The sequence below is a fragment of the Ambystoma mexicanum genome, chromosome 8, assembly GCF_040938575.1.
Source record: "Ambystoma mexicanum isolate Mex_15411 chromosome 8, UKY_AmexF1_1, whole genome shotgun sequence".
In the NCBI taxonomy this organism is placed as follows: Eukaryota; Metazoa; Chordata; class Amphibia; order Caudata; family Ambystomatidae; genus Ambystoma; species Ambystoma mexicanum.
In genome coordinates, this window is record NC_090929.1 from 1,054,408,267 (window position 1) to 1,054,433,683 (window position 25,417).

Here is a 25,417-nt window from a genome sequence, read left to right on the forward strand (position 1 = left end):
TCATGGTGACAGAAAGTTATCTGCCTACCATATACATATGCAGAATGAAGGTGTCACAGCCATAATTCCAGTAGGTTAGCATGACTATTTACCTTTTTGTTCACTTATCTCATATCTATAAAACACCTTTTTTGATTGTTCTTCTCTCTCCTCGCTGTGCTACTTTCACTTCTTTGTATATGAAACCATGTCATAGTCCATCTTATTTAACTCTATGTTTATTTACATACTTGGTGGTCATTTTGAACCAAGGATAACATAATGTTGGGTATTAAGTGCTGTTAACAAGGTACACAAATAAATAGGAATAAGGAAATGCAGTACGCACGACCTCAAACCCAACCCTACCATCACACGACACACACACATCCTACACAAACACTAACACACATCCGATGCACTGAGTCCTACCCATACGGTTACAACACACAAAGCCTCCCTAGGGTTGGACTGGGCCATACAATTTTCTCGAGCACTGATGAAAAAGTGACCCACAGTTGCAAATGGTTATTCATTCCTTTTGTGACAGTGTTTGAAAAGTACCCAAAGGGGAGTTTTTTGATAAAATGTGATGCAAATTTGGGCATTTTAGAGAATGTTTATTCAGCAACACTAGTCAAAACTATTAGCTGCATAGTGTTTTAACACATCAAACTGGCCCACATTGACTATCAAAAATGGCTTTGATCCAAAGAACTGGCCCACACCAGCATTTTGCGTTTATCGGTTCGGCCATGGGCCTTCTGCCCTATAGGCCACTCCGAGCCTGAGCCTCCCGAACCAACTCCCACACGTAAGACAATGCTCGCAGACGCCAGTTCCTCCTGGTTCTGAACCTATTCTATCATCCTATCCCCACTAACACACCCTGCCCTCTTCTCTTGCAAAGCCACGCGAGAGCCCGGAGACTGCCCCTGGGTGGTACCGTGCGCAGTATAAATCAACATAATATAACATAACATGTATTTTTATATCAGGCATATTCGAGATTATCATGTACATTTTACCGAGATGTGTGTGTTATTAAATCAGTTTAAGAAAGATGTGGAAAATAGTAACCATTTGCATTTACTTTTGTTGTGTTGTACCCAATTTTTGGAAATGTGGGGTCTCCACAAGCGATCCGGAAGATTGCAATCTATCTAAGGAGAAGCGTTGATGCGTCTCAATACTTTGCTAAATTCTCTTTCCAGCCACGGAATTATCTCAAGCCAGCACTACACTTGTGTTTCTCACAGGGGTGAAAAGAAGTTGAAAAGAAGAGAGTCGCTTCGTTGTCGACAGGATGGGCCTGGCCAAAATGGCAGCCATGTGCCACGACCAACCCCCATTAATCCAGAGAGGCTGAAGGACTTTGGGGAGGAAGACTATCTCAACGGGGATGTCAAGACCTGGGAGATGAAGATCGTGGGCCACCCAGAGGAGCTCCTGAAGGATGCCCCCAGGGCGCCACCCCCACAGGTGACCCCTTCTCCCGTCAATGCGCCAGTCAGGAGGGCCAGCATCCGCCCTCGCAGTGAGGTCATACGGTTCGAAGACATCAGTGCAGCAGCTTTTAAAATCCAAGGTGGTGTGCAGAAGACTCCATGCATGGTACAGTAACATTGTCATTATTATAATTACAGTTAATAGAACTTATATTATTATTAACCGTATTACATTGATATCACTGTTGACGCGGCTATACTCAATAAAACGGTTCTTAATATTAAGCTTAGGGTTATCCGGCATCATTGATGATATCATTGTCATTGCCACGAATATAATCATTATTGATATTGATTTTCTTTTCTGCGAGCTAGTTAAGCTGGTGCTCGCAATCTGTACATCCTTCACTTGACAATACATGATCCTGTCCCCCCCCTGTCATTAGCAGGCACTTTGGGCGCAAGCAGAAAAGCTTGAAAGCTACATATATGTTCCAAATCCCCCCAAACAATCAAACGTGCCACTAATGTGTTCTCAAGACACTTTTAAAATATTATTGATATTATTATTAATATTGTGCACGTGCAGCAAGCCCCAGGTACTATATCTCTGGAGCACTGAGCATACACATATTTGATAGAGTGGTCATTACAACATCACAACATAGAGTGAGAAGAATCCTTTGGCTGTGCTCACTCCCTTCTTTAAAATGAATTCCTGACTATTTTAAAGTGATGGAAAAGTTTGATCCTAGATGTTTTCCAGAAATGGTGTCTGTATTCTTTTGAGTGCAAGCAGGAAGCATTTCCAGTGACTTGGATCACCAGTGGAGATGCTCTGATTACTTATCAGTAATCTTCATTACTCGTAGTGCTACTCATCCACGTCCTGGTACTTACTTGTTAGGTGTCTCACCTCGGAGCCAGCTCCATTTTTACATTATTTTTAAAAGTAAGCCCTGCCTACCTTACTTTGGGAGGTAGAACACTTTCCCTTTACTCATATCCAAAAACCGGAAAGGACAGATCCATCCCAACATCGTGGTGAATGGGACGTTATACGTAGGAGTAATGAAGATTAACGGTGAGTAATCAGAGTGTTACTTATGTCCCCCTTCCTCGTCCCCGTACTTTCCTGTGGTCACACCAAAGCCAAATGGATGAAGTCACAAGGTCAGAAAATTGAGTACTGGTGAACTACAGCCCGCACGCGGCACCAAGCCTGATCCTTATCTACTAGTGAATCAAGGATGCTGTAACATGCTCACACCTAGAACCCCAAGAGATTATAAAACGAACCCCAGCGTAATGTACTCACCAAGGTGTACCCCACTGTGGCTTTCAGCACTCAGACCGTGAGCCACCACCCAGAACACTGATATCTCATAGAAGCCTCTTTGCCTACTCAACGAGAAACAGAACACAAATTCCTTTGTGAAAAATGGAGGAGCTAGTCTCGGATGTCAGGAACCTGTGGACAAGGAGCAGATTGCAGAGGTCAGAGATACGTTATCCCCCTGCTCAAACCAACTTCAACACGAGGCCATAACGGGCAAGCTAGAAGAATAAGTGAACAAACCACAGAGATTCCCCTGACGGAAATAGAAATGGGGCATTGAAAAACAGATCAGTTACCAAGTGTGAAAAATAGAGATCACTGCCCCCTACTGGGAGAGGTCCCAAGCCGACCCAATTCACCGGATTGGCTAAGATGATGAAACCTAAACCAAGTGCTATGCCATTGGAAGAAGTCCAGAGAAGACAGCTAACAGGGTGCCATATCTAACCCATGTAGGCGAGAGGTATCCACCATCCTATACAAGGGAAGACTTTGTAGATGTTCTTGCCCTTTCCGAGGTGGGTGTCTGTCAGAGCATCCAGCATATGGTGACCTGGGAGAAGTATCTGCTGCTCTCCAAATACAATACGCAAATGGAAGCCGCCAAAGCACACCGTCTGCAAGGGTAGAATGCTCACCCCCATGATTGTTGACAAGATATTGGCCAATCACTTCCCCAGTCATTGATCTTTCTCTTGTTACGGTATTGGTTTCAGAAGCCAAAGTACTGACCAATACCTGGATGCACAGTAGGAAGGGAAAGAGGTTCTGGGTGCCACATTTGCCCTACTCCACGGGTCAATGCATAATCGGCCAACGATTGAGAGGGATGTGAGAATTGACTCCCTCTCACAATGCCAAATTAAACCTAGCATGAACTGACAGTGTCTCAGGACACAAGCAGTCCTCATCTCTATGGAAACAAGATATGGGTTATTGTTACTAAGGGCTGGGTATGGTAAGCACTTGCATCACTTATCTAAACACAGCTCCCAGCCACAGATTTGAATTGCTGCAGGGCCGGAACAGTTCTCCGCTGTCTCCCCTTAGGAAATCCATAAGAAGGAAGCCACAAAATTGAGCGGCAAACATCGTTCACCATAATATCACCCAGAAGTGGGTGAATGGAAAGGCGCAGTGTCACCATTCTGATGACATTGCTTGCTCATACCACGGACCTAGTGGAGGGGGTGATCCTAGTGGATGGGAACAAGGCAGAAGCAAAAGACGAGACCCCCAGGTGAATCAACTGCAATGGTAGGTATTCGGTCTAAGACTACCTGCACCGTCTACTTCGACCGCTGTGGGCACTTTTCCCAATATATCCCTGATCCACCTAATGCCACAGGCAGTCTGCATCAAGGAAGACCATCAATGGGGGAGGGAAGTTAGCCTGCATGCAGCAACTTCAATCTTAAGCAATGGTACCATCTATAATATGAAGAGAAGTGGAGGCAGAGGAGTGACTGGCATCACTCACATCATGCTTCCCCAAGTAACCTGATGATAGTTTGGAGTATGAAAACCATTGATCCTGAAATCCAGGAGAGGAAGCAAGGAGAATCCTTGGATATTATCTAGTGCCCTGAGTAAGCACCATAACGACACCGACTTCCGCCACTGAGGAAGGCAATTACTCCGGGGATCTGAGTATTGCTCTTGAGAAGTCAATAAGAAATGCGAATGCCTGGATTAGGAAACCTGTTATGTTCCTATCATTTCCTGTGCCTTGCTGCAGTAGATTTCTGAGGCAAAAACAGCAACTGGCACTATTTTGGCAGACCCTTAGATAATAACAGGGCCATGCACAATATATCATTAGTAAACCAGAGTCCAGGGTTGTTGTGCACTTGCCTCTGGTGGCGCCTTCCATACACATAGTCCCCCACCTGAGCAGAAAGCACGCTCTTTAGAGACCACTCTAATCTGTCCTTTTCCAGATGGATCGTCTTGAAGTGAGCCGAGAACACAACTCCCAGAATGTCCTTGAGTTGGACAGTGACATTTTCATGAGCAGCCCCAACGTCATGGGGCCAACTGTGATTACGACTAACTGTACAACACTGGATCCGACTTCAAACCCAAACATCCTCGGACACTGACCCTACTCTTAAAATTCCATCCATCTTTATAACTCTCAGTAGCCATACTACACAGACAGGGACAGTCTTTTTGCAGACAGTGCTGGGCAGGTGCACAGACTTCCTGTTTTCATCGGGGGTGGAGGGGCAGGGTCGAGGGGAAAGAGGTGGTGGGGAGCTGGAGTCACCCAAAAAAAAGTCCCATTGAAAGTATTGGGACTCTTATGGGACTCTTACGCAGATGGCCTTTCCCGGTACGCAGATGGCCTTTCCTGGGGGGGGGGGGGCGGGCCTGCCCCTGGAGCACCCATACTCAGTGCCCTGATGCTATAGGAAGAAAACCAAAATGACAACCCATGGTTTGCCGGCGTTTGCTCTCCACTGCTGTATTGTGAACAAAACAACCTGCAACATTTAACTTAATGACTGAAAACAAGCCAGAATTATCGTAATCGGAATAATACTGCAAATTTCTTCACAAAGTCCATGTAGGTAAAATGCAATGTATGTTCTAAAATACATTTTCAAGTTGCATGGCAAAAAAAAGTATGACCATAGGTGTTCTCCCCCAGAAGCTCACTGTCTCCAGAGCTCTGGTTATCTCTAGGCTGGACTACTGCAACAGCCTCTTTCTAAATCTGCCTGCTTCTACTCTCCGCCCTCTGCAACTCATCCAGAACAGGACTGCAAGATTTGTCCTTGGCCTCAAGCCCAGGGACCGTCTCTCTCCAGGACTGAAATCTCTGCACTGGCTCCCAGTGGCTGCGAGGATAAAGTTAAAAACCCTCTGCATTGCCACAAGGCCTTGTGGGGCCGGGGGCCTCAATACCTTCAACTCTCTTTTCCTAAATATCTTCCTTCTCGAGCTCTTCGCTCATCCGCCTCGAACTCCCTCAGGGTCAGTCGCTTTTCCAAGCAACGAGTTGGTGTTAGATCTCTTTCTGCGGCTGTGGTCTCCCTGTGGAACAGCCTCCCTGCCACCCTGAAACTTGAGGAGACCCATCTCCGGTTCCGGAAACATCTTAAAACCTTCCTATTTGCTTCTACTTTCTCTCCTCTGCTGAACTCCTGACTGAAACTGCACTGGTCACCTGGCTACCCTCTAATCTCGGGCCCAGGTCCCCTCCCCAGCCAGCTGGACACCTACACTTCCTCCCAAGCAACCTCTGCACTTGGGGGCTGTTTCTGTATCCCTATGGTCCCCACCAGCTCCTAACACTTGATGTCTGCACTCACCACTGCACTTGCCACATGCTGGCCGCACCTTTTACATATTTTTGTATTTATTCTATTTATTTTCTACTGTTGATCCTATGTACTGCACTGGCCCCTTCCCCTTGCCCCCCGCTCTTTCCCTTTCCCCCTCCCCTGTACTTGCGCAATCTCAATGTTACCTGCCCTAGTAAGATCGTTGTCTCTGTCTTCCCTCTGTTCCCCCCCTTGCCTCATCGCACCTTGAAACACTTGTGTATATGCGCGTTGTAAACGCCATTTCATATCATATCATACGCCGAATTTAATGGACAACACGTGAATGTTAAGTATTGCACACAATTCCTTTGCATAAAAAGGGTGCCTATGTATTTTCTGTCATTTATATAGGTTTCCTGATTGTCAAATATGGTGCATATCAGCAAGCGGATCCAGTAGAAGTCACCTGAGATGTTGCACCCTTGCTGTAATTATCCTCTGCTGTCTCATGCTTTTCACTTAAAGGCAGGGTGCCCTGGTTTCTACTGGATCAAGTTGCTCACAGTAGGGTGTCTGTAGATCTTCTGAATTTCCATCAAGAAAGCTCTAGGGATCAGGTGAATTCCATGGTTAAAATCCATACGTTACACCTGGATCTAGTAGAAACCATGTGTTAAATACCAATTGGAAGTTTTACTAGCATTCGCTACTCACAGCTTAGTGCCACTTTGGATATTCCACCCTTGCTGCAAAAACACAGCCTTTGCTGCCTCAGAGAGGGAAGGTGTTTTGGTGGATATTCCACTTGACTATTTCCAAATGGTTTCTACTAGATCCCGTTGCTGACAGTGCTTTTAGTACATCGCCGGACCTGTTTAGTAGTGATTTTCATCCATCTCTGTGCATTGTAGCAGATGTCCGTGATTTCACCGTATCCACTTCACCGAAAGGTGAAATCTTCAAATTGTATTTCTTCTAATCTTTTTTTATAATGCGGGGGAGGCCCCCCACTTCCTGCTACCTTATCCTATCCCCTTACCCCACCTCCATCTATGTTTTAAAATGTGCCTACTTACCTTACGAATATGAAGAAAAGAAAACTCTTTTTAGGTGAATTTGGATCCGGTGAAATGTACAGAACGGCATTGTAACACCCTCAATCTCCCTGTCCACACATTTCTAGGCAGTAGCATTCAATGTCCACTCTTTCCCTCACTAATAACCACCCTCCATCCTGCAGTTCTCCATACCTTTCTTTTTCTTTCCGTCACCACCCCTTCTTCCCCAGACCCCTCTTTCCCTCAATGCTGATGCCCCTCAGTCCCTCACTATTCACAGACTATCTTTATAATGCATCTACTAAAGCAAACGCTACTGGTTTTGCCAAAGCTGTTCAGTTTTCAGGTAGCACTTAAGGTGTTTATTGTTTTATACACTCCCAGTTTTGGCACTTCAATGGACTGAGCCGCTGATTGAGGCGTTGACCAGGATCACACGTGTGTTGGACCTGTGGAATGCAAAATACCTGCCATCTATTTTTGTTCTCTATTGTAGACCCATCACGCACAAAATCTCTCAACGCACCAAACGTTGGAAGTCAATCATTTGTTTGGCTTTTTGTGTGGAAGAACAGTGGCTCACAAACGAACCTAACACAAATAAAAGAAGTTAACATAGAAACATGATTGCCAAAATAAGCCTGGTTCACTGTTAGAGGACACGTGTAAAAGGCAATGTTGTAAAATGAGGGTGTTATTGGCCTGTTCTAGTCTAACAACTGAAATGTTAATTGGAAGGCAAGAAAAACACGTTGTGAATTAAGATTTGATAAGATGACCGACTTAATGAAAAAATACATGCTTCCAGATTTGAATGAAGGTGATCGGGGGTGGACTGGGAACCAAAAGTGTCCCAGTAAAAAATGTTCAAAGTTGCCCCATGTTAAATATTTTAAGCAAGCCCAACCCCTTTTCTATGGGAACATTCGGAAATACCACACAAAAGAGGCCCAGGATGCAGAGGTCTACTGGGAAATCTTCAGAGTTCCCTGTAGGCTTGTCCAACCATGAACGTGATCAAACATAACATTTAAAAATTAAAGGAGGCCACTCATGCAAAAGTCTGCCCCCAGCATCGACGGCTGCACGCAGTGGTCGGCCGTTGCAACTTCATTCCATGTAATTGTGCGGCCAGATTTGTGGATCACAAGTTAAGAATGGCTGTCAGGAGAGCCCAGCATAAAGGCTATGAGGCATTTAAGAAATCAAGAATGAGAGAATTACAGCTGAATTACCACCAAACTCACAATGAGGCCCACTGTTCTCCTAAAACTATTCTACACTTTCTTGTCACCTTGCCGAGGGAAACGATCCCCCAAAAAGAATATCCTCAGAACTTTATACCTATTAAAAAAACTTGAGTAAAGCTAATTTATTTTTACTTCTTGCAAAAAATCCGGTTGAACTCTGTTAATTGCATTGAAAAACATGTTCACATTGCAGTGCAATTTTGATTACATTATAGTAAAACCCCATTTCGCTCATATACACATGAGGACAGCTTTTTTGTGCTGCACAGTTCAGGGAAGTACACACCAGGTCTTCTCATACACGCAAGAGACGGAAATGTAATTGGCGAGGTGGTTTATGGGTTGTCTATGCAATCCAAAATGAGGGGCTGTGTGCACGAATGACGGTGGCCTAAACCCTCAGCTGAAGTCAGGTGAAAGAATCTAATCCGAGGATCGTCAGCATGCAGGTGAACCGCCTGAAAGGCGCTCTTTCATATTCTGGAGTCATCAGGCTGGTGTGAGCACAGTTTTCAGATGTGAAACTAGAATTAGCATCATAGTCTTCAGGTAAATCCATGGTACAGTGTGTAAGGAAATAGGAAGAGAGGTTTCAGAAGTTTGAAATGTGTGTGTGAAGGGTTTTTTATTTAGCATTTGTAGAGAGCTCCAAGCCCGTGGAAATCTGTGCCCTATTTACATTCAAGTCAAAGGTTCCATGTCATTTCCACGAAGTAAATGACTTCATGATAATTTACTTAGTGGAAATTACTTCGACAGTTTACTTCGAAGTGTATTTATTTTATGCGGGGTCCCCCCAGCCCTCTTTCCCCCTTCACTATAAACCGTTCTCCAAACCCCTGTCCACCCCCCACCACCCTTTAGCCTTTAACCCACCAAAAAATACATTTTGAAGTAAACTGTCAATGTAATTTCCACGTAGTTAAATACCACGCAGTGATTTACTTTGTGGAAACAATGGGAGCCCATGTGAAGAGGCTGTTTACCTTTCTGGTCTCAAGTAGCGGGATGTCCATCGGCTCCTGTTACATTACTTTAAGTTGAATTTTTAAAGTGCAACATTTGTCATTTCCAGAGCTCCCTTGTACTGACGGCTGTATAGCAGATGTTTTGGCTGGGGTGCACTGCCCTGCGGGAGATTACCCACGGGGAGTCACAGAACTACAAGTTGGGTACAGCACTAGAATGTGCAGATCACTGTGCTGATCATTGTACTAAATTAGTAGATCCGGATAAATGTGATCACTGCGCCGCCCGCAACTGCGATGCCGAAAATGCCGACGGCAGTTACGGCGCGGCGCAGTGATCATCCCGCTTCCCCTGGCCTGCATTACCCTCCCAACCCCACTTACCTTTAGGGCGGCACACTTCTGCGTGTGCCGCCCATACTCTGCGATCTCTGTGGTCAGCTCTTCCCACTAATGTGGGTTTGAGCTGACACCGCAGGGTGCTTTTCTTTTTTTTTTATTGTTTTTTTTACGTGTCCCCTGCTTTCCAAAATGGTAAGCGGGGGACACCCCTGCAACCCCCGACCCCAATTACTGCACCCAGGAAGAGCGGGGGACACCCCCGCATCACCTGCACTGCTTGGGCACAGTAAATGTCACCCTCATTTTGTGCGCCTCCAAAGTTGCAGTGACTGTGGGGGCGCACAAATGAGGGTGACATTTTTGTATGATCCCGTAGATCCTGCTGCCGGTGAGGGGTTCTTAAAAGACGGTGCTCTTGTGTATTGGTGAGGTTTAGAGTGGGTTTGGGTAGGCCCTACTATCATTTCAGGTTAATCAGCCAGAGCCCCACGCTGAGCTCACCTCCCCCTTATATCTATGTGCTCACCACACATGCCTTGAAAAAGACCCAGGTTGGGTCGAAACACGTGTCAGCTTAAGTGTGTTAATAAATCACCCCAAACATGAAGTGGCAAGATTACTCATTTATTCTTCAGAGGCCAATCTAAATGACACAGTCAACAATAGGATCTCTGAGCCAGCCCCCGGGTGACTCGGTTCTTATTTATTTATTTTGACATTCGTAGAGTGCACCTAGCCCTGAGGCATCTGGGCACTGAGCTTCTTATGAACAGTACATAACATGACGACAAATCACTTAGCATTTGGTGTTACAATTGGAAGTGCAGCACTTATTTCCACATGGAAATACAGATAGCTTTACATTGCACAGATAAGCGAAACATTTTTCGGGGAGAGTTACAATACATTGGTGGAGCAGCGCAAGTTAATACGTACATGTAGGGGTACATTATCAATACAGGTAGACTAGTAGCATCAAGTAAGCATCAGAGTGAGTGAGGTTGCTCTCGTGTGTAGAGCCAGGTTTTCAAACTCTTGCGGAGGAGGAGTCTGATGTTAGTGGTGGTGGTAGCGCGTTCCAGTGTTTAGCAGCTACCACTGGAACGCTATTGCCCCCTGCTTTCTGAAGTTTGTATTTGGGAACGGTGAGTAGATGCGTGTAGGCAGTGCAAGTAGGTCTATTGGATTTGTTCTGTGTGAATTTATTATTATTAGGTATTTGGGGGCTGAGTGTGAGATACATTTGTGTGTCAATAAAAAAGGGTTTTAAAGACGATTCGATCATGGACCCGCAGGCCAATGGGCTTTGCGTCTCTCTGCAGAAATATGGGAGTTTTTCGGGATATTGAGTGCTGCTCTTAGTGCGTTGTTTTGGATCGCCTGTAGTTATTTTTAAGTTGCGTTTGCTGGTACCTGAGTACCAAACCGAGTCAGGGAACTGTTGTGCTACATCCCCCCCACCCTAGATTATGATGTGATTATGACTGTGGCTCAGAGGTGCTCGGGCAGTGGCTCTTTTCATAATTCTTGGGTGCCAGTTTCAGTGTGGATGTGTTGAAACAATGCGCTGGGAGAGGTGTGGTTTCATCTGTTGGTGACCATTTTGTGGGTTAGAGTGTCGCTTGGTTTGCAGCTTGTCGGTGCTGGAGGTTCTTTGGTTCTGCAGGGGATATGTGTTAGTGTAGGTTGGTCTGAGGTTTGAAGTGATGCTCTTTGATGTTTGGTAGTAGTGGGTTTGCTGGTTTGGTGTATGTGTTGCTCAATGTTTCTGCTGGTGAATGGTTGGCTGTAAAGGTATCTGTGCAGCGGTTGATAGGTGGTTATGCTATCACTAGAGACTTGTAGTCAAAGTTCTTTTTCAACGCTATCACATGACATTACCACCAGACTCCTCTTTCCCATCTCCATCATAACCAAATTACGGTTTCCGCAGTATCAAAAGAATGACTCTAAGCTTTTTACTTTTACCTTTACTCACAGTGAGACTCCTCACCTACCGTTGTATTACATGTGATAGAATTCCACACCCATTGTCTGCCCTGTTTTTTATTCATGTAACATGTTGCCCATGTTCTGACAGGCTTGATGGAAGGCAAGAGCTTGAGCTGAAGATCCTCCGCCCCGGGGCCTTGCTGTGCTTTGCCTGCGGTTGAGACTATAACAAAGGTATAACAAAGGTACAGTCCCTGAGCAGGGCTAGGGGTTTTCTCCCTCCAAGGTAACGTGGGTGTGGATGGTGAAGCAGGCTGCCTGAAATCCCGATGAACACTCCAGGAGTCCAAAACATCAGGGTTTCATTTGCTCATGTATTGGCAAGAGACGTGTTCCTCACGCATGTGTAGCGTGCCTTAGGGTGGGACTTGTTGGCCAGGTGGCTTATATGAAGCTGCCGTAGGATGAGGCAAGTTGTGAATTGGGACTCTCCTGACATTAGTATGATTGATCGTTGGGCCACATTGAGTATAAAGCCCTGAGAAGGCATTGTATGGATGAATCCCGCCTGTCCACCTCATCTTCCTCTTTCCCATGTGTCTCGCCACTGAAAACAGTACAGGAGTCATTCTGCAGGCTACATGGAGACATCTGAAGAGAGCATAGACTCGGTTTTATGGGAAACTATAGTATGCACGAATTCTAATCATCCAAGACAAGCATACCCAATTCACAAGTGGACAGAGCTGATGCCCGAGACCCTGTAGGCAAATATATTACTAAAGAGGACATACCGGAAATCCATGGAAGAGTCCGGGACAAACATGTTCTATCAGATCAATCATCCCAGAGGTACCTGTAATGTCCCAGTGGTGTGACAGTGCACACACATTTATGAGGGTGGTCCCTCTTTGCACCTATATTTTGAGAATTCCATCTTCAAAGACTGGAAGAAACCAAATAAAAGTTCAGGCATCTGCTTCAAGGTGAAGCTATATTCTCTAGTAGGATTAGGAGGCATGATGCTTATGAGCTATCAAGTGATACTGGACACTCATCCATAGCCCCGGAAGTAGAATCAGGGTGAACACCAACAGATAAGAGTGTGGGCACTCTGCTCAAGTTCACGCTTGCCTTGTACACTGAATCCCTACTCATGGATCTACAAGTCCAGATAGAGGTGGCCCAAGATGGCACGGAAGGATCTAACTTGCTTGAGTCAATACGGAGTCAATCTGAATTCCGACTTGATTTGGCATTAATGGTGTCAGGGCTGGTGGATTGGTCCCAAAGGTGACAGTCCTGGCGAGGAGTTGCTTGCACATCAGGTAATGAAATACAAACTCATCATAAAGGGTGATGGATTTACATATCCCCTCCAAGGAGTGAAGATCTTTGAGGACAAAGTGGAGGACAAAATTCACAAAGTATTCAAAGAGCGGAAGCCTGCCCAGGCGTTAAGGGTAACAACAAAGCAGACATGTCATTCCTCATTGAAAAAGATCCTCTTCAGACCATTTTTCTAGACGGGTTCTACCAGAAAATAGAGAAAACTCTTTTACTGATCAAGCCAGGCTGCAGCCCAAAAGGGTTGAAACCTGGATCCCAAATATATCTGCTCCCGACTATTGCATTCAAGTCAGTGAAGGTCCAGTCAGAGCTCCCCAGATCCAGTTCTCTCACGTATAGGAGAATTCAACGACGTACAGTTGTTAGAAAAAAATAGTCACTCAGTCTTACAAAATTGCCTTTTCCTCACCTCCCTGCCAAGAATGCTGTTAACACTATGGCCATTATCCCAGCTCACAGGGAAGAACTTAAGGACAGAAATGTTGTAACATGTCCAAAAGCAGCTGATTGTTCCGTTACCCCCCCACGGATATATAAAAAGCAGTGTACTGATTAATATTCATGGTGTCAAAATCGCTGGTGCAATCAAGCTGATTCTAGACGTGAAATACTGCAACCATTTCATGCCCACAACACATTTAATGATGGACAACCTCCAGTGGATAATCACAAAAGGCAAAACGGATAAATCTTTGGGTGTGGTAGACACCCACCTACTCATTCATCAGGCCTTTCAGAATTTCCTATATTTCTTGGCAGGGAATATCCACTTCCAGTACCATTCCTTCCCCTTCACGTTGGAAGTAGGTATGTGCACCCAGCCCTCTGGGTCACTGCCATGGTAATTCCCAGAAACAGGCAGGGGACGCATGCACTCAATCACATTACCCCAAAGGATATTCTTGCTCATTCTTTGGCCCCTGTCCTCCATGACTACCATATGTGTAGGAGTGACTTGGTTTCCTACAACCGCAAACCCAGCTTGGTGCTCCATTGTCCATTGTCTTGCAAGAAAGAGATCAATTAATCATTAAGTAATCTCTCCACAGGTGCTTTTTTTGAAGGACAATCTATATGGACGGGTCAAAATACCATGCCCCCTATCCACCACGAAAGACGTATTTTAGCACATATGAACACATATCTGATCCAGTCTGTGGAGAAGAATGCCCTGGTCGGTGGTGTTCAGGCTGCACGGATGTCCAATAGGAGCAAGGCCTGACACCACCAACATCCACCTAGGTCCACGTCATCCAACATGTCCACTACATCTCATTCTGTCACCGGCACGGGGTGGAAGCTGGCCTGTTTAGTGTGGGAAGGATGATTTTGGTCCACAAATGTTTGAAGTTGGGTCGTTACAAATGTTTCTGTCAGCCTGGATAGGTACAGAAGGTCGGAACTAGGCCTAATGTTTGCCAGTTCTGTGAGATTAGCTTGTAGATTAGCTGCACTATGGCACATTTAAATGTTTCTGGGACAGTGATTGTCAGGGGGGAAGAATTAATTATATTTTGAACATATTGAATCACCATTGGTTGAGCTGTGAGAATTGTATAATATTTATCTGGTCCTGGGTCAAGAGGAGATTATTTACTTTGGGTCACTAAACGTTGTATTTGTTCAGGGTCTATTACAGTAAACTCTGTCACTATTTGTAGGAATATTTCACATAGTAGGTATAGAAATCGGTACTGTCTTTGTTTTGATTAGGCAGTTTATTTCTCGCACACAGACATCTTGCAGAGATTCACAAAGAACATATCTGGGTTTGGCTGGAGTCCTTTTTCTCTAACTCAAAAAAGGATGCCCTTGGGCTGAGGCCTGCCCCTTTGTGGTGATATTCGCAATGGGGTGCTCTCAGCCTAAGAATGCCCTACTTATTCTGCACCGTAATATCACCAGGGGGACAGAAGATCGTTTTAGGCTGGAATAACCAGATTTTAATAACATAAATCCAGAACAAGCCACCAACATGGAAGTAGGACTACAATTGGATGTGCAAAGAAAGTGATATCGGACAAAGATGACCGCACCAGTATTAGCATCAGGACCTTTCAACGTTTTCAGTTGAAATGATCCCCAGCCTTAGGGGGTGGGGGCAGCAGTTGCTCCCATGTTGGCAGTGTTATGGTGCAGCAACATTATCTTTAAGGTAATGCCTTAAATATGCGGACCCCCCTCAACAGGGTGACCAGATTTAAAAAGTAAAAAACCAGGACAGGGCAACTAGCATAAAAGTAGGACTAACACTCAAAAATGTGGCTGTCAAGGCGGTCGGGGGAGAAGGGAGTTTAAGTGTTACTGTTCAAATAAACACATATTATAACTAATTTATCACAAACTAACACTATCTTAAATTGTAAATTCCAGCATTTCTTCTGTGCGGAGATTGTTCATTCCTGCCTGCCAGCTATGAAGACCTACTACCAAAAACCGGGACCACTGCAGTTTCCAATGGGAACATAATCTTGAGAAAGGGGGACAGAGCACCAAATACTGGGACAGTCCCGGCAACACCGGGACGTCTGGTCACCCTAATTTCAGGGAGCCTATGTCCAAGAAAATGCTTATTTATTTTATGTATTTTTCTGCTGAATTTAAAAAAAATGGTGTAGCTATTTTTACATTTTATTTTGTGAATATTTGAATGTTTTATCTAGTGTTCTGTCCAATTAGTACTGCATGTGCTAAATGAGTTCAGTGAACTACAGACCGTATCGTTCCCTTAGTCCAGAGTGAATTGAAAAACCCCTAGTAGGATATTAGCGCTCTCCCCAAAAATATCAGCGTCAACATTTTTTCAGATGCTGTAGTGGGAATGTGAAGGGCTGAAATGGTGGCACGAAAGCTATGTCTGTGTGCACTAGAAGTGGCGCTGTGCAGCATGAAGGACTGAGCCCAGCTCACCGTTCCCCGTGCGACGGTAAGCAACATTGGCACCGGGCGAGGATGTGCCAGCCAATCACGATGCAAGGAACACACGCCCCACTTAATTGCGGGAATGGGCAGAGCCTACTATGATTCCCTATGGGAATTCAGGACAAACATACTGGCCCTTAGCACTTCAAGGGGTTCACCAGGGAAAACCTGTGGTCTGAAGTCCACCATTTCCCCTGCACGCTGTTCCTCATCTGTGTCTGCCCACATACCCACCCGTGGCCCATATCCACTTGCTCTTTGCTAACATGTGAATCCTGCTAGTTTATTCCACCTCCTACCTGACGCCCCACACTTCAGGCTGCCCCTCCCACCTTACAGCAGGTCATCTATGGAAATGGAAAGAAAATTATGTGAGTCCCATTTGCCCTTTCCTCTGCAATCATCTTTGTAGCTTTTTGTAATACAGTTTGTGCCCTCCAGGTGCAGTTTCTTTTTTCCCAAAAATTAACCTAGAACCCCAGTAATTATGCCAGGGTGCAGTCAGGCACATCATTTCATCAAAATACCAGGGGTAGCGGAAGTGACATCACACAACCCTTGATCCCCCTGATGACATCGCAGGAAGCGAAGTCATTTGACCCCGCCTCCAAGTGACATCACGGGAAGTGATGTGAAACATCCTTCAGGTGTTTCAGATGCGTCTAGCACCCGTGTTTCCAGGTGCTTTCATTTCAGCTAGATATAAGTACCAAGGCACAGGGATTCGTCCATGTTCACACATTTGGGGAATGTCATTTTCCAGTTTCGACTTGTGGTCTAAATGTAAAACATACATAATGCAATATTTGTAACAGGGTGACCGAAATCTCTAACGCAGGCTACAGCTAGTGTATGAAACATCTATAGATCAATGGCCACAAAAGTATGCGTTATCTGTGGCATTGCTGTGTTAAACAAGCCAAAAAAGCACTGACCTGGGGAGGCGCGCGCTGCTGTCTACCCGGGAGAAAAATGCTGCATGAGCAAGGCCTGAAAATTAAATCATTAACCTGGATTTAGTATCAACAAAATTCCCTGGCTAAAAATATATCTATCAGTCAGCTACCACTACAATAGTAGAAGGACCACAGGCATGTGACGCATTTGAGGAATAAAAATAAATAAATAAACCTACCCCTCAGGCTGTCAGCTCGGCCTCTTGCAGTATCTAGCAACGTTCTTATCACCTTGTTGCATTTTTACTCTGGTTTTGTCTGCATTAGCCCCTTGCTGACAACGAGCGATTCAGTGGACATTTACTGTTTCAGCTCACTGCTGCCTCCCTATCCCATGAGATAATCTGCTATTAACTCCTAGCTGCATTCCTTTGCCCCTATTACAAATTAAGCACCCCACAGAGGCCTCAAATCGTTTTTTCCCACCCAAACACCATGTTGAAATGGGCCCCCACTAGCTTGCACACATCTTCAGCTGGCCCCCGGACAGCACCCACACCTCCTGACAACTGCCGTAATCTGGCTACACCTTGCAGCCCGGGTTTGTCCCTGGGCTGCCATGCAAAGGAATCTGCCATTACATGTGGCACATTGGCAAATGAGCCCGAGTTGATTCTCTGGCCACAGTGTGCGCCTCTGCCACCAGGGCCAGCAGCAGATACCATCAATCATGCAGATGATGGTAGGGCAGGCACACACACACACACACAACCACAAGAGTGCCGCACTGAAGGTGTGGCAGAGCATAAGCTCTTTATTCAGAGGTCTTTGCGCCGGCAGTGCAGGCACATCAGGAGAGAGAAAGCCCACTATAAGTGTGAGCATGAACACATTTTAACCACAGCGGGAATGGAATGTTCTCCTGATCTTCTCTCTCAATCTTGGGCATCAGAGGAGTTGCTGGAGTAGCCTGGGAGGCGGGGGCGGGGGGCTATAGCCCCCCGTCTTTTGGTTGTAGCCCCAGATAGAAGCTCAGGGGATACAACCAAAAGGCTAGCCAGCCCCGAGTCCCGACAGCCCCCACATTAGCATAGACGTTCCCATAGTCCCGGATCTTTTCCAGACCTAGTATCACCACTGATGGGCATGTTTTTAAAAAAGAAATTCCAGAAAAAGTCCAGGCAAAACCAAACAATGTGCCAGGTGGCTACTAAGCAGGGTAGCTCCCTGCATAGCAGAAAGTTCCAGTGCACACCTATCTTGAAGGAGCCTCTAAGATAACAGTTCTTTCCCCAGAGCAAGTTTTCGGGTATCTTAACTTCAGAAGGGCTCTTGTAGTCAAGACAGCCCTGGTCATTAAAAGGGTCTGGATCTAGATTCTTGCCGTGGGTACTCTCAGTGCTGCACCTTTAAAGGAAGCAGAGGCATGTCTATGGCTCCATGTTCAAAATCCAGGTTTAATTGGATCCTTAAATTGCCTTTCTAAAACTGGGAGGCTAATGAGAGTCAGAAGAGTGAAATTGAAGATCCATTTGCAGTGGCAAACTATGGTTAAATGACCTTTAACACATTCAAGGCTTCATGGACAGACAATGAATTGGGACATCATTCAGGGATAAAGCCAGGGTGACCATGTGTATACAAGGACAACTCTCTTCATCCATTCTTTTTTATTTTTTTATTTTATTGTGTTTACATCATATGGAACTTTTCACAAAAGCATAAATAACATATTAATTCAATTTAACTTCACCAAAAAATATTATCTAATAATTTCATAATTTCATGTAACCTGAAAAATCACCACGAGCTTATAAAACTCCAATTTAATCAAAGAATGTCATCATAAGGTTATCCACTAGAGCAGGGGTACCTGAAGAACGAGCAGAGGGTGTTGGGAGTTTGAATCGGGGAGTGAGCAATGTAGAGATTCACGTGATTGTGACACTGGGGGTGTAATTTAGTGGGATTGTGAAACATAGGTGCTTAATGGTAAAGCTGGAATAGTAATGGGGCAGTGAAACTGTGTGTACTGAAATATTAGTGGGATTGTGGACTGCAGGGTGTACTAGAATTGGAAACACTAACTGTACTGGGAAAGAATGAGTATGCTGGAAATGTGAAAGCTTGGTATCTGCGATTGTGAAAACCAGAATTGTCTACTGTGTTTTTCAAAATTGATAGGCTATGATACTATGTATATATTGGGAGTGTTACCCTGCGAGTGTACAGAGATTGTGTGACTGGCAGTGCACTGGGATTCTGAAATGGTGGGCGCACTGGGAATGTGAAGCAGGGTGTACTGGCATTGTTAAGCCAGGGTTGTACTGTCATTGTCATAATGGAGATGTACTTGGATTGCCTATTGGTGCGTCTACACAGATTGTGACTAGATCAATTTGAGATAGTTGTGTGACTTAGTGCACTGTTCAGTGCAGATGGTAGAGCACTGATTGTCTGAGCCAGAATATCTGTGAAGGAATGCTCGGAGGTATGCCTTAGATGGGGCGCAAGCACATACAAAGCACAAATCTGGTCAACCCAGCTTATTGAAATGTTATGTTATTTTGCACTTATATAGCGCCTTACATACCATTGGTATGGTCTGAAGGTGGTGGTAGGTTGAACGCCCTTGGGAACCGAAGTTCAGATCAGTAGAGAGAGTAGGGAGAGTCAAAAGGTGCGTGTGAGCACTGGGTATGTGTGCAGCTCATGCGGTACTCGTGTAATAGCTGCTTCTTATCGGTAGGTGTGGTGGTTGAGAGATCAGGAGAATGTGTTCGTTCTGGCGGGATTTATCCGGAACGGATGAGGCTGCGTTAGGCCTGAGGAAAACGCCTGGCTGGGGGTGTGAAACCACAGTGATTACATAGAGTGATGGGGAGTGAGCGGCGGATGTTGGTATGAGAACAGTTATACCGAATGGTGTCATAGTATCTCTGTGTTCTAGTTGAGTGGTGATGTAAAGGAGAGAGTAAGCGTGGTGGTGTGATATGATGGTTGTGCTCTTTCAACGAGCACACTTCTAAATGTAATTTTACCAGAGAGGGTATTGGGCGAACCTCTAAATACAATTTACCAGAGAGGCTAATGCATGAATCAGTTCAGACCACTGTATCCATGTCGTTGCATGACATGTGAAATGGGTTCTCCACACCCAGGGTTGTCTTCATGCTTCTCACCAGCCTACTAAGACTATTGGCTCGCACTGCTAAGGCCACATGTGTAGGAAAGCCAGGACTGGCAGTGGACTCCTGCCATGCTAGTGGCAGTGGAGTTTGCCATGCTATGTGGTGGTAGCGGCGACATCCTGCTTCCTTCAGCCAGTCTGCTGACCATCACGATGCCTTGTTAGCATGCAGGCACTCTGAGGGTTGCTGAATCACAATGGGGGTATCACTGGAGCAGAAGCTTTAGAGTAGCCTCCTCTGGACCGCACCAGCCTCGCTCCCAGTCTGGGATCTCTCGGTTAGGCAACTCGCCTGTCCCACTAGAACTGCTAACAGAGCACTGCCACAGCCAACCTACCGGTGAACGGTAGTGTGTTGGTAGAGCTGTGTGAGTCCGGCGGGGCTCGGGCCGGGCCGAGCCCCACCTAGGGCTCTGGCCTGACCCCCTCTTCGGCCAGTGCCTGCCCAAAGCAGAGGACGGCCACGAGCCCCACCGGTTGCTCGGCCATTGCTTCCATTAAAAAACAAAAGCACTCCCATCTGCCTCTATTCCGGCCTGCCTGTCAGCATATAGAGCAGAGCAGCGCCGGCTCAGGTGGTGCGGCCACACAAAAGCACCTTGTATCCAGCATTTCAGTGTCATATACTTAAGTTATATGACAGTGAGCTGGAGGCACGGTCTGGCCCAGCGCCTTTTAAAGAATCACGCCGGGCACAGTGCATAAACAGAGTTTAAAGAAAAGCAGGAGGCTCAGCTCTGTTCTGCTGAACAACAGAACTGAGGCATACATACTGACGTTTGAAGGACTGAGTCCTCAAGAAGTATGAATTAAGGTGCTATCTGTGTGTTCATAAGTCATGTGTGGTAGCCCTACAGCTTCTATTACGAAGATGTTTTGTTTGTATACTTTTTGGGGATATCGCACCATGTATTGATATGACTCTTGGGGATATCCCTGCATGGACTCATGGCTGTTGTGGATGTCCCACTGTGAACTCATATGGCTCTTGCGGATATCTCGGCATAGACTCGTATTATGTTATTATAGTGCTGCGAAGCTGAAGGAGTCTGGCATGAGGTTCTATCTAAGCTCAGTGTTATTAAATTAAGTTTACATGACACTGAGCTGCTGGAGGCAAGGTCTGGCCCAGCGCCTTTTAAAGAAACATGCTGGGCGCAGTGCTTAAACACAGTTTAAAGAGCAGCAGGAGGCACCGTTCAGTTGTTCGGCTGATGCTTATCAGTCAAACAGAACTGAGCCCCCAGATGTTCTTCATTTGTGGTAGGGGCGCACAAATCTCACGCTGGCACACCTGGGGCAGGCACTGGGGCAGAGCCACGGATTTGATGAGAGGGGGACCATAATGGAAAACCTTGTGTTAATTGTATGTAAATCAAGATGTCTGTTTCACTGTGTTTCTAAAAAAAATATTAAACTTGCCCATTCCTGCAGCTTAAATACTACAGTCAGGTTTTTAACACAAAATAGTGCCTTGTAATTAAATTGTGTTTGCTCTCAACCTAACATCTGTGATTTGGGGATTACAGGAACACATCTAATCTTTAAACGTAGGTTGGTGTTAAGTGATGTCCCCATAACGTAGCTATTGGTAACCTCAACAAGCCAGGCAACATCGCCCACCAAACCCACCAAACTGTCTGCAGACATCAATTTGGATTGTTGTGGCCTAGCTCTGTTCTGAAGGGCTCATTTCAATGCAACAAAAAAAGCACATTTTCAATTAATATTTAGTGGAGCAGGGTCCATTTGGCTGATGTCCACCATTCATAAATGTGACTGGCCTGGCACTAGCTAACATAGCCGCCTTTACATATTGCAATGATATGCTGGCAAGCAAACACACAGGAACTACTGCAAGAGGATTTACAGCAGGAACGACTCAAGAAAGGCTGGAGCAGCTCAGTGTAAATTACTCTGGCATTATGATCTGATGAAAAGCCAGCCTGCAGCAGTTTCCTTCCGGTGTTCACATGAAGAAAGCAGAAAGCAACATGCGTTTCTCTCTCATCTGAAGGGAGATGGTTTGGAGAAAGCTTTTTGTGCAGCCATTTCCTGGGCTTGGCCGTGGCGGGCTCCTAGAACCAGGCCTTACCCCCACTTGGCCCTGGCTCGACCCTACCCATGCAATATCCGGCTCCCCCACCTCTATGTGTAGGTGAGGAAGAGGGGGGTGGAGGGGGTGAGAGAGGGTGGGAGGGAGGGAGAGAGAGAGAGAAAAAGAGAGAGAGAGAGAGAGACGGTGCATCTGTGTGCCTTTGCGTCTCTGTGACTTTACCTAATCCAATCGTGCATAAATGTGTGTTTCTGTCCGTGTGCACCTTCCTGCCAGTATCCATGCCATCACGTGCGATAGTCAGTGCCTCCACCATCCTACTAATCCTAGTGCCTCTCTGCCAGGGTGCCTCACTAACTGTCGTATCTTAGAGTCAAATTAACAATGTGTGTTTGCTGGGACATTGTGACAACTGAACAAATATGCAGATTACTGCAGAATAGTCGAAACAAAGCAAATATGAATACTGCGTCTGGCATCGTGAACACTGCGTAGCTACGCACATCATTGCAGAATTTAGTACACTGTCCATTACTGCGGCATTGTGGAAAACGGGGAAATGATGTGCACTACTGATGCATTGTGAACAAGGGGGGAACAGTTTAGCATAAGTGGTCTTGCTTAGCGACCTTCTGCCAGTATTGGTGGCTTCTCTGCACGTGGCTCTGGAAGAAAGATTGGGAGGGTCCTTGGTGGTAATTGATGTGGCACTATGGGCACTCGGCAATTACTGCTCACATTGTGGGCACTGTAATGCTGATGGCATATGCAGTCAGAGGCCCAATCTTTTGATAAGGGATATTCTATTAGTGTGTGCAATGTTTGTTGTGCTGGCATACTATCAAATGTGAGAGGTTCTTCTGCCAAATGTGGGCTTTTGGGGCTAATCTCTCTGATTTCCGTTAATTAATCAATCTTTTATTACACGAGCCGGATGGGATTTGAATTTGGGATATTGTGCATTGCGCTGCTTCCAGGACAAACACGTCGCCCCTGTGCTATCCTCTCAGCTCTAGTTACGTGATTTCCCTAAAATGTGCTTCCCATGCAGAATGGGAATCCACAGAGCCATCTGTGGATGAAGGCAAGGGGGAATATTTTCCCCTGCCCAAACCTCCCTACACACCAGTCTGTGATTGGCTTTTAATGAATTACTAAAAATGGAAAAAAGGTGGCCCTCACTCTCAGCTTGTCGAAAAGTTGGGGACAGACATTAAGTTAGTATTTTCAGTAGTAAAATTGCTCATGATGTTCAGTGGGCAGAACTATTCGTGAATTACTCAAATGTCAATATTGACCTGAAGCTGCCAATTATGATCCCACCTTACTAATACATATCTGCCCATATTGTGTTTTGCTAACAGACACAAGGCTAAGCTGACATTCTGTTAATTTATCCTAACAAAATATTTAGCTTGAATAAACAAGGTTTATTTTATTTATTTTATTTAATTTTTATAACGTGCCTAATACCATACTGGATTAGAAACTCTGTTGCTCTGCATGGTCTTGCTACCAAGAGCCGCAAGTTGCCCCTGTGCTATCCTCCATTCATTATATTTGATGGTCGGTTCATGTGAATGTGCACCTGGTGCCCGCTGCACACAGCAATGAGCTGTTTTTCCAAAGGGAGAGGAATGGGGCGAAGAGACATGGTACTGGACAGGGGAGGACTGCAACGTTTGGCCTAGGGGGCCAGTTTAGTTTTCTGGTCCATAGTGCAATGGCCCAAGCCCACAGTGCAGCTGCCCCAACTTCCAGAACAAGTAATCTCAATACCAACCTCTTCCTATCCCACACATTCTCAAGTATATACAGTAGACATTATTGACATTACTTTCCTTTTATGAAACACATTTTTCTGTTATGTTTGTGGTCTCTTAGAAACCCGGACCCCTGAAAATTGTCCCACTTACCAAACTGAACCTGTGTACCCAACACAATGCCCTTTAAGACGAGGCAGCAATACTTTGAGATAGATGGGGATGCAGAATATACTCAAACATCAATAATCAGACTGACTCAAGAAGTTGGAAAAGTAAGTCTGTTTTAATTGCAATTGTCTAAAACAAGGAGTACAACCAACATCAACGGATATGCACTCGATCTTCTCACTCAGTGAGTTTCATATAAAATACAACATTTATAGTAAAAACTTGTCATCATTGACGTCAAACTACGTGGCAAACTACAAAAACCTACTTGGGAAAGTGATAGGCTTAGAGGGAACATCTAGCTATACGTTCCCTCTAATGGGTACCTTACTTCCATGATTCTTTGCAGTATAGGTATCTTCACTGGTACTGCTCTTGTCTCACACTCTGGCTCCCAACATATAGGCAAAAAGGGAGAAGTGCTTGAGATGGGGGTAATTGGCTCCTCCTCTACACTCCCCCCTCTGGGCGATTCATCAACCACTCTCTCATCAGTCTTCACGTCTAGACATCCTCGTCTGAAGAAATGCTTCTTTGGGACCCATATCTTTATGACTCCCTTCAGGCATCTAGCTGATTTCACATGCTCATCCTTGTTCCAGGACATAAGCATGCATTGTCCATTGGGACTGCAATAGATCCACTTCCCCACGTACGTCTTGTGGTTTTTCGGGTACAGGAACTTCATTCCCTCAGGTGCATGGATGCTCGCCTTCACATAGTCTCTGGTCTCTTCATCTGTCAGCTCTTTAGTTTTCCATCCTGATTCGATATCAGTCATAATCTTCATTCCTACTGCCGTCTTTGCAGTCTTCTTACATTGTGTGATTGCTATTCTGATCACACAAAATTCAAGCATGATCATCACCAACAAGGCTCCTAAGAACTTGAAAATATTCGCCATCTACTGTGGAACCCAAGAAAGGATTGATCCAAGCCAACCGTCATCAGCAAAATCTTGCACTTCATCTTCCATCTTGGCATGCAAGTTTGTCAGCAACGTTAAAGCCTCTATCAAGGTGCCATTTTTGTCATCATGAGAAGGTATGAACATGCAACATGATTCTCTGATTCTGGCACAAACACCTCCATCCATAGCTGTGATCATGTCCAAGATATATCTATTCTGAAGAGTCATCAGTCGTATGGCTCTCAGCTCCTCCTTGATGTAATTGAATCCCTTTATAGTAGTGTTGATTGTCTGTAAAAGCTCCCATCTGGTTATCTGTAACCACTTGGTATTTGCTGCTGTCTGGATCCTGGGCATAAAAATTAGCGTGAATATCAATGAAGTCTGACTGAACAATTTGTGTTCATATAGAATGGAATCAAAAGCTTCTATTGACTTGGCTGAGAAATAGTTCTCCCCCTTCACTCGATTCACCAGCTCAGCAGATCACTTCTTCCTTAGGTGAGCATCTGCTTTTGGAAAGTTGCCAATGTTCAAGTCACTCTTAGGAATCACCAATGCTGCAACATGG

The 25,417-nt window shown here is 45.4% G+C and overlaps 1 protein-coding gene across 2 annotated transcripts in view; it reads left to right on the forward strand.

Moving 5' to 3' along the window:
* The window catches only part of LOC138472715 (L-threonine ammonia-lyase-like), a 406,130-nt gene that overhangs the window by 45,049 nt on the left and 335,664 nt on the right, over positions 1-25,417 (forward strand). For both annotated transcript variants that reach the window (XM_069611031.1, XM_069611030.1), the window contains one exon: positions 1,239-1,593. In XM_069611031.1, coding sequence (XP_069467132.1) covers positions 1,239-1,593 — 355 coding nt within the window. The remainder of the gene's footprint in view (positions 1-1,238; positions 1,594-25,417) is intronic.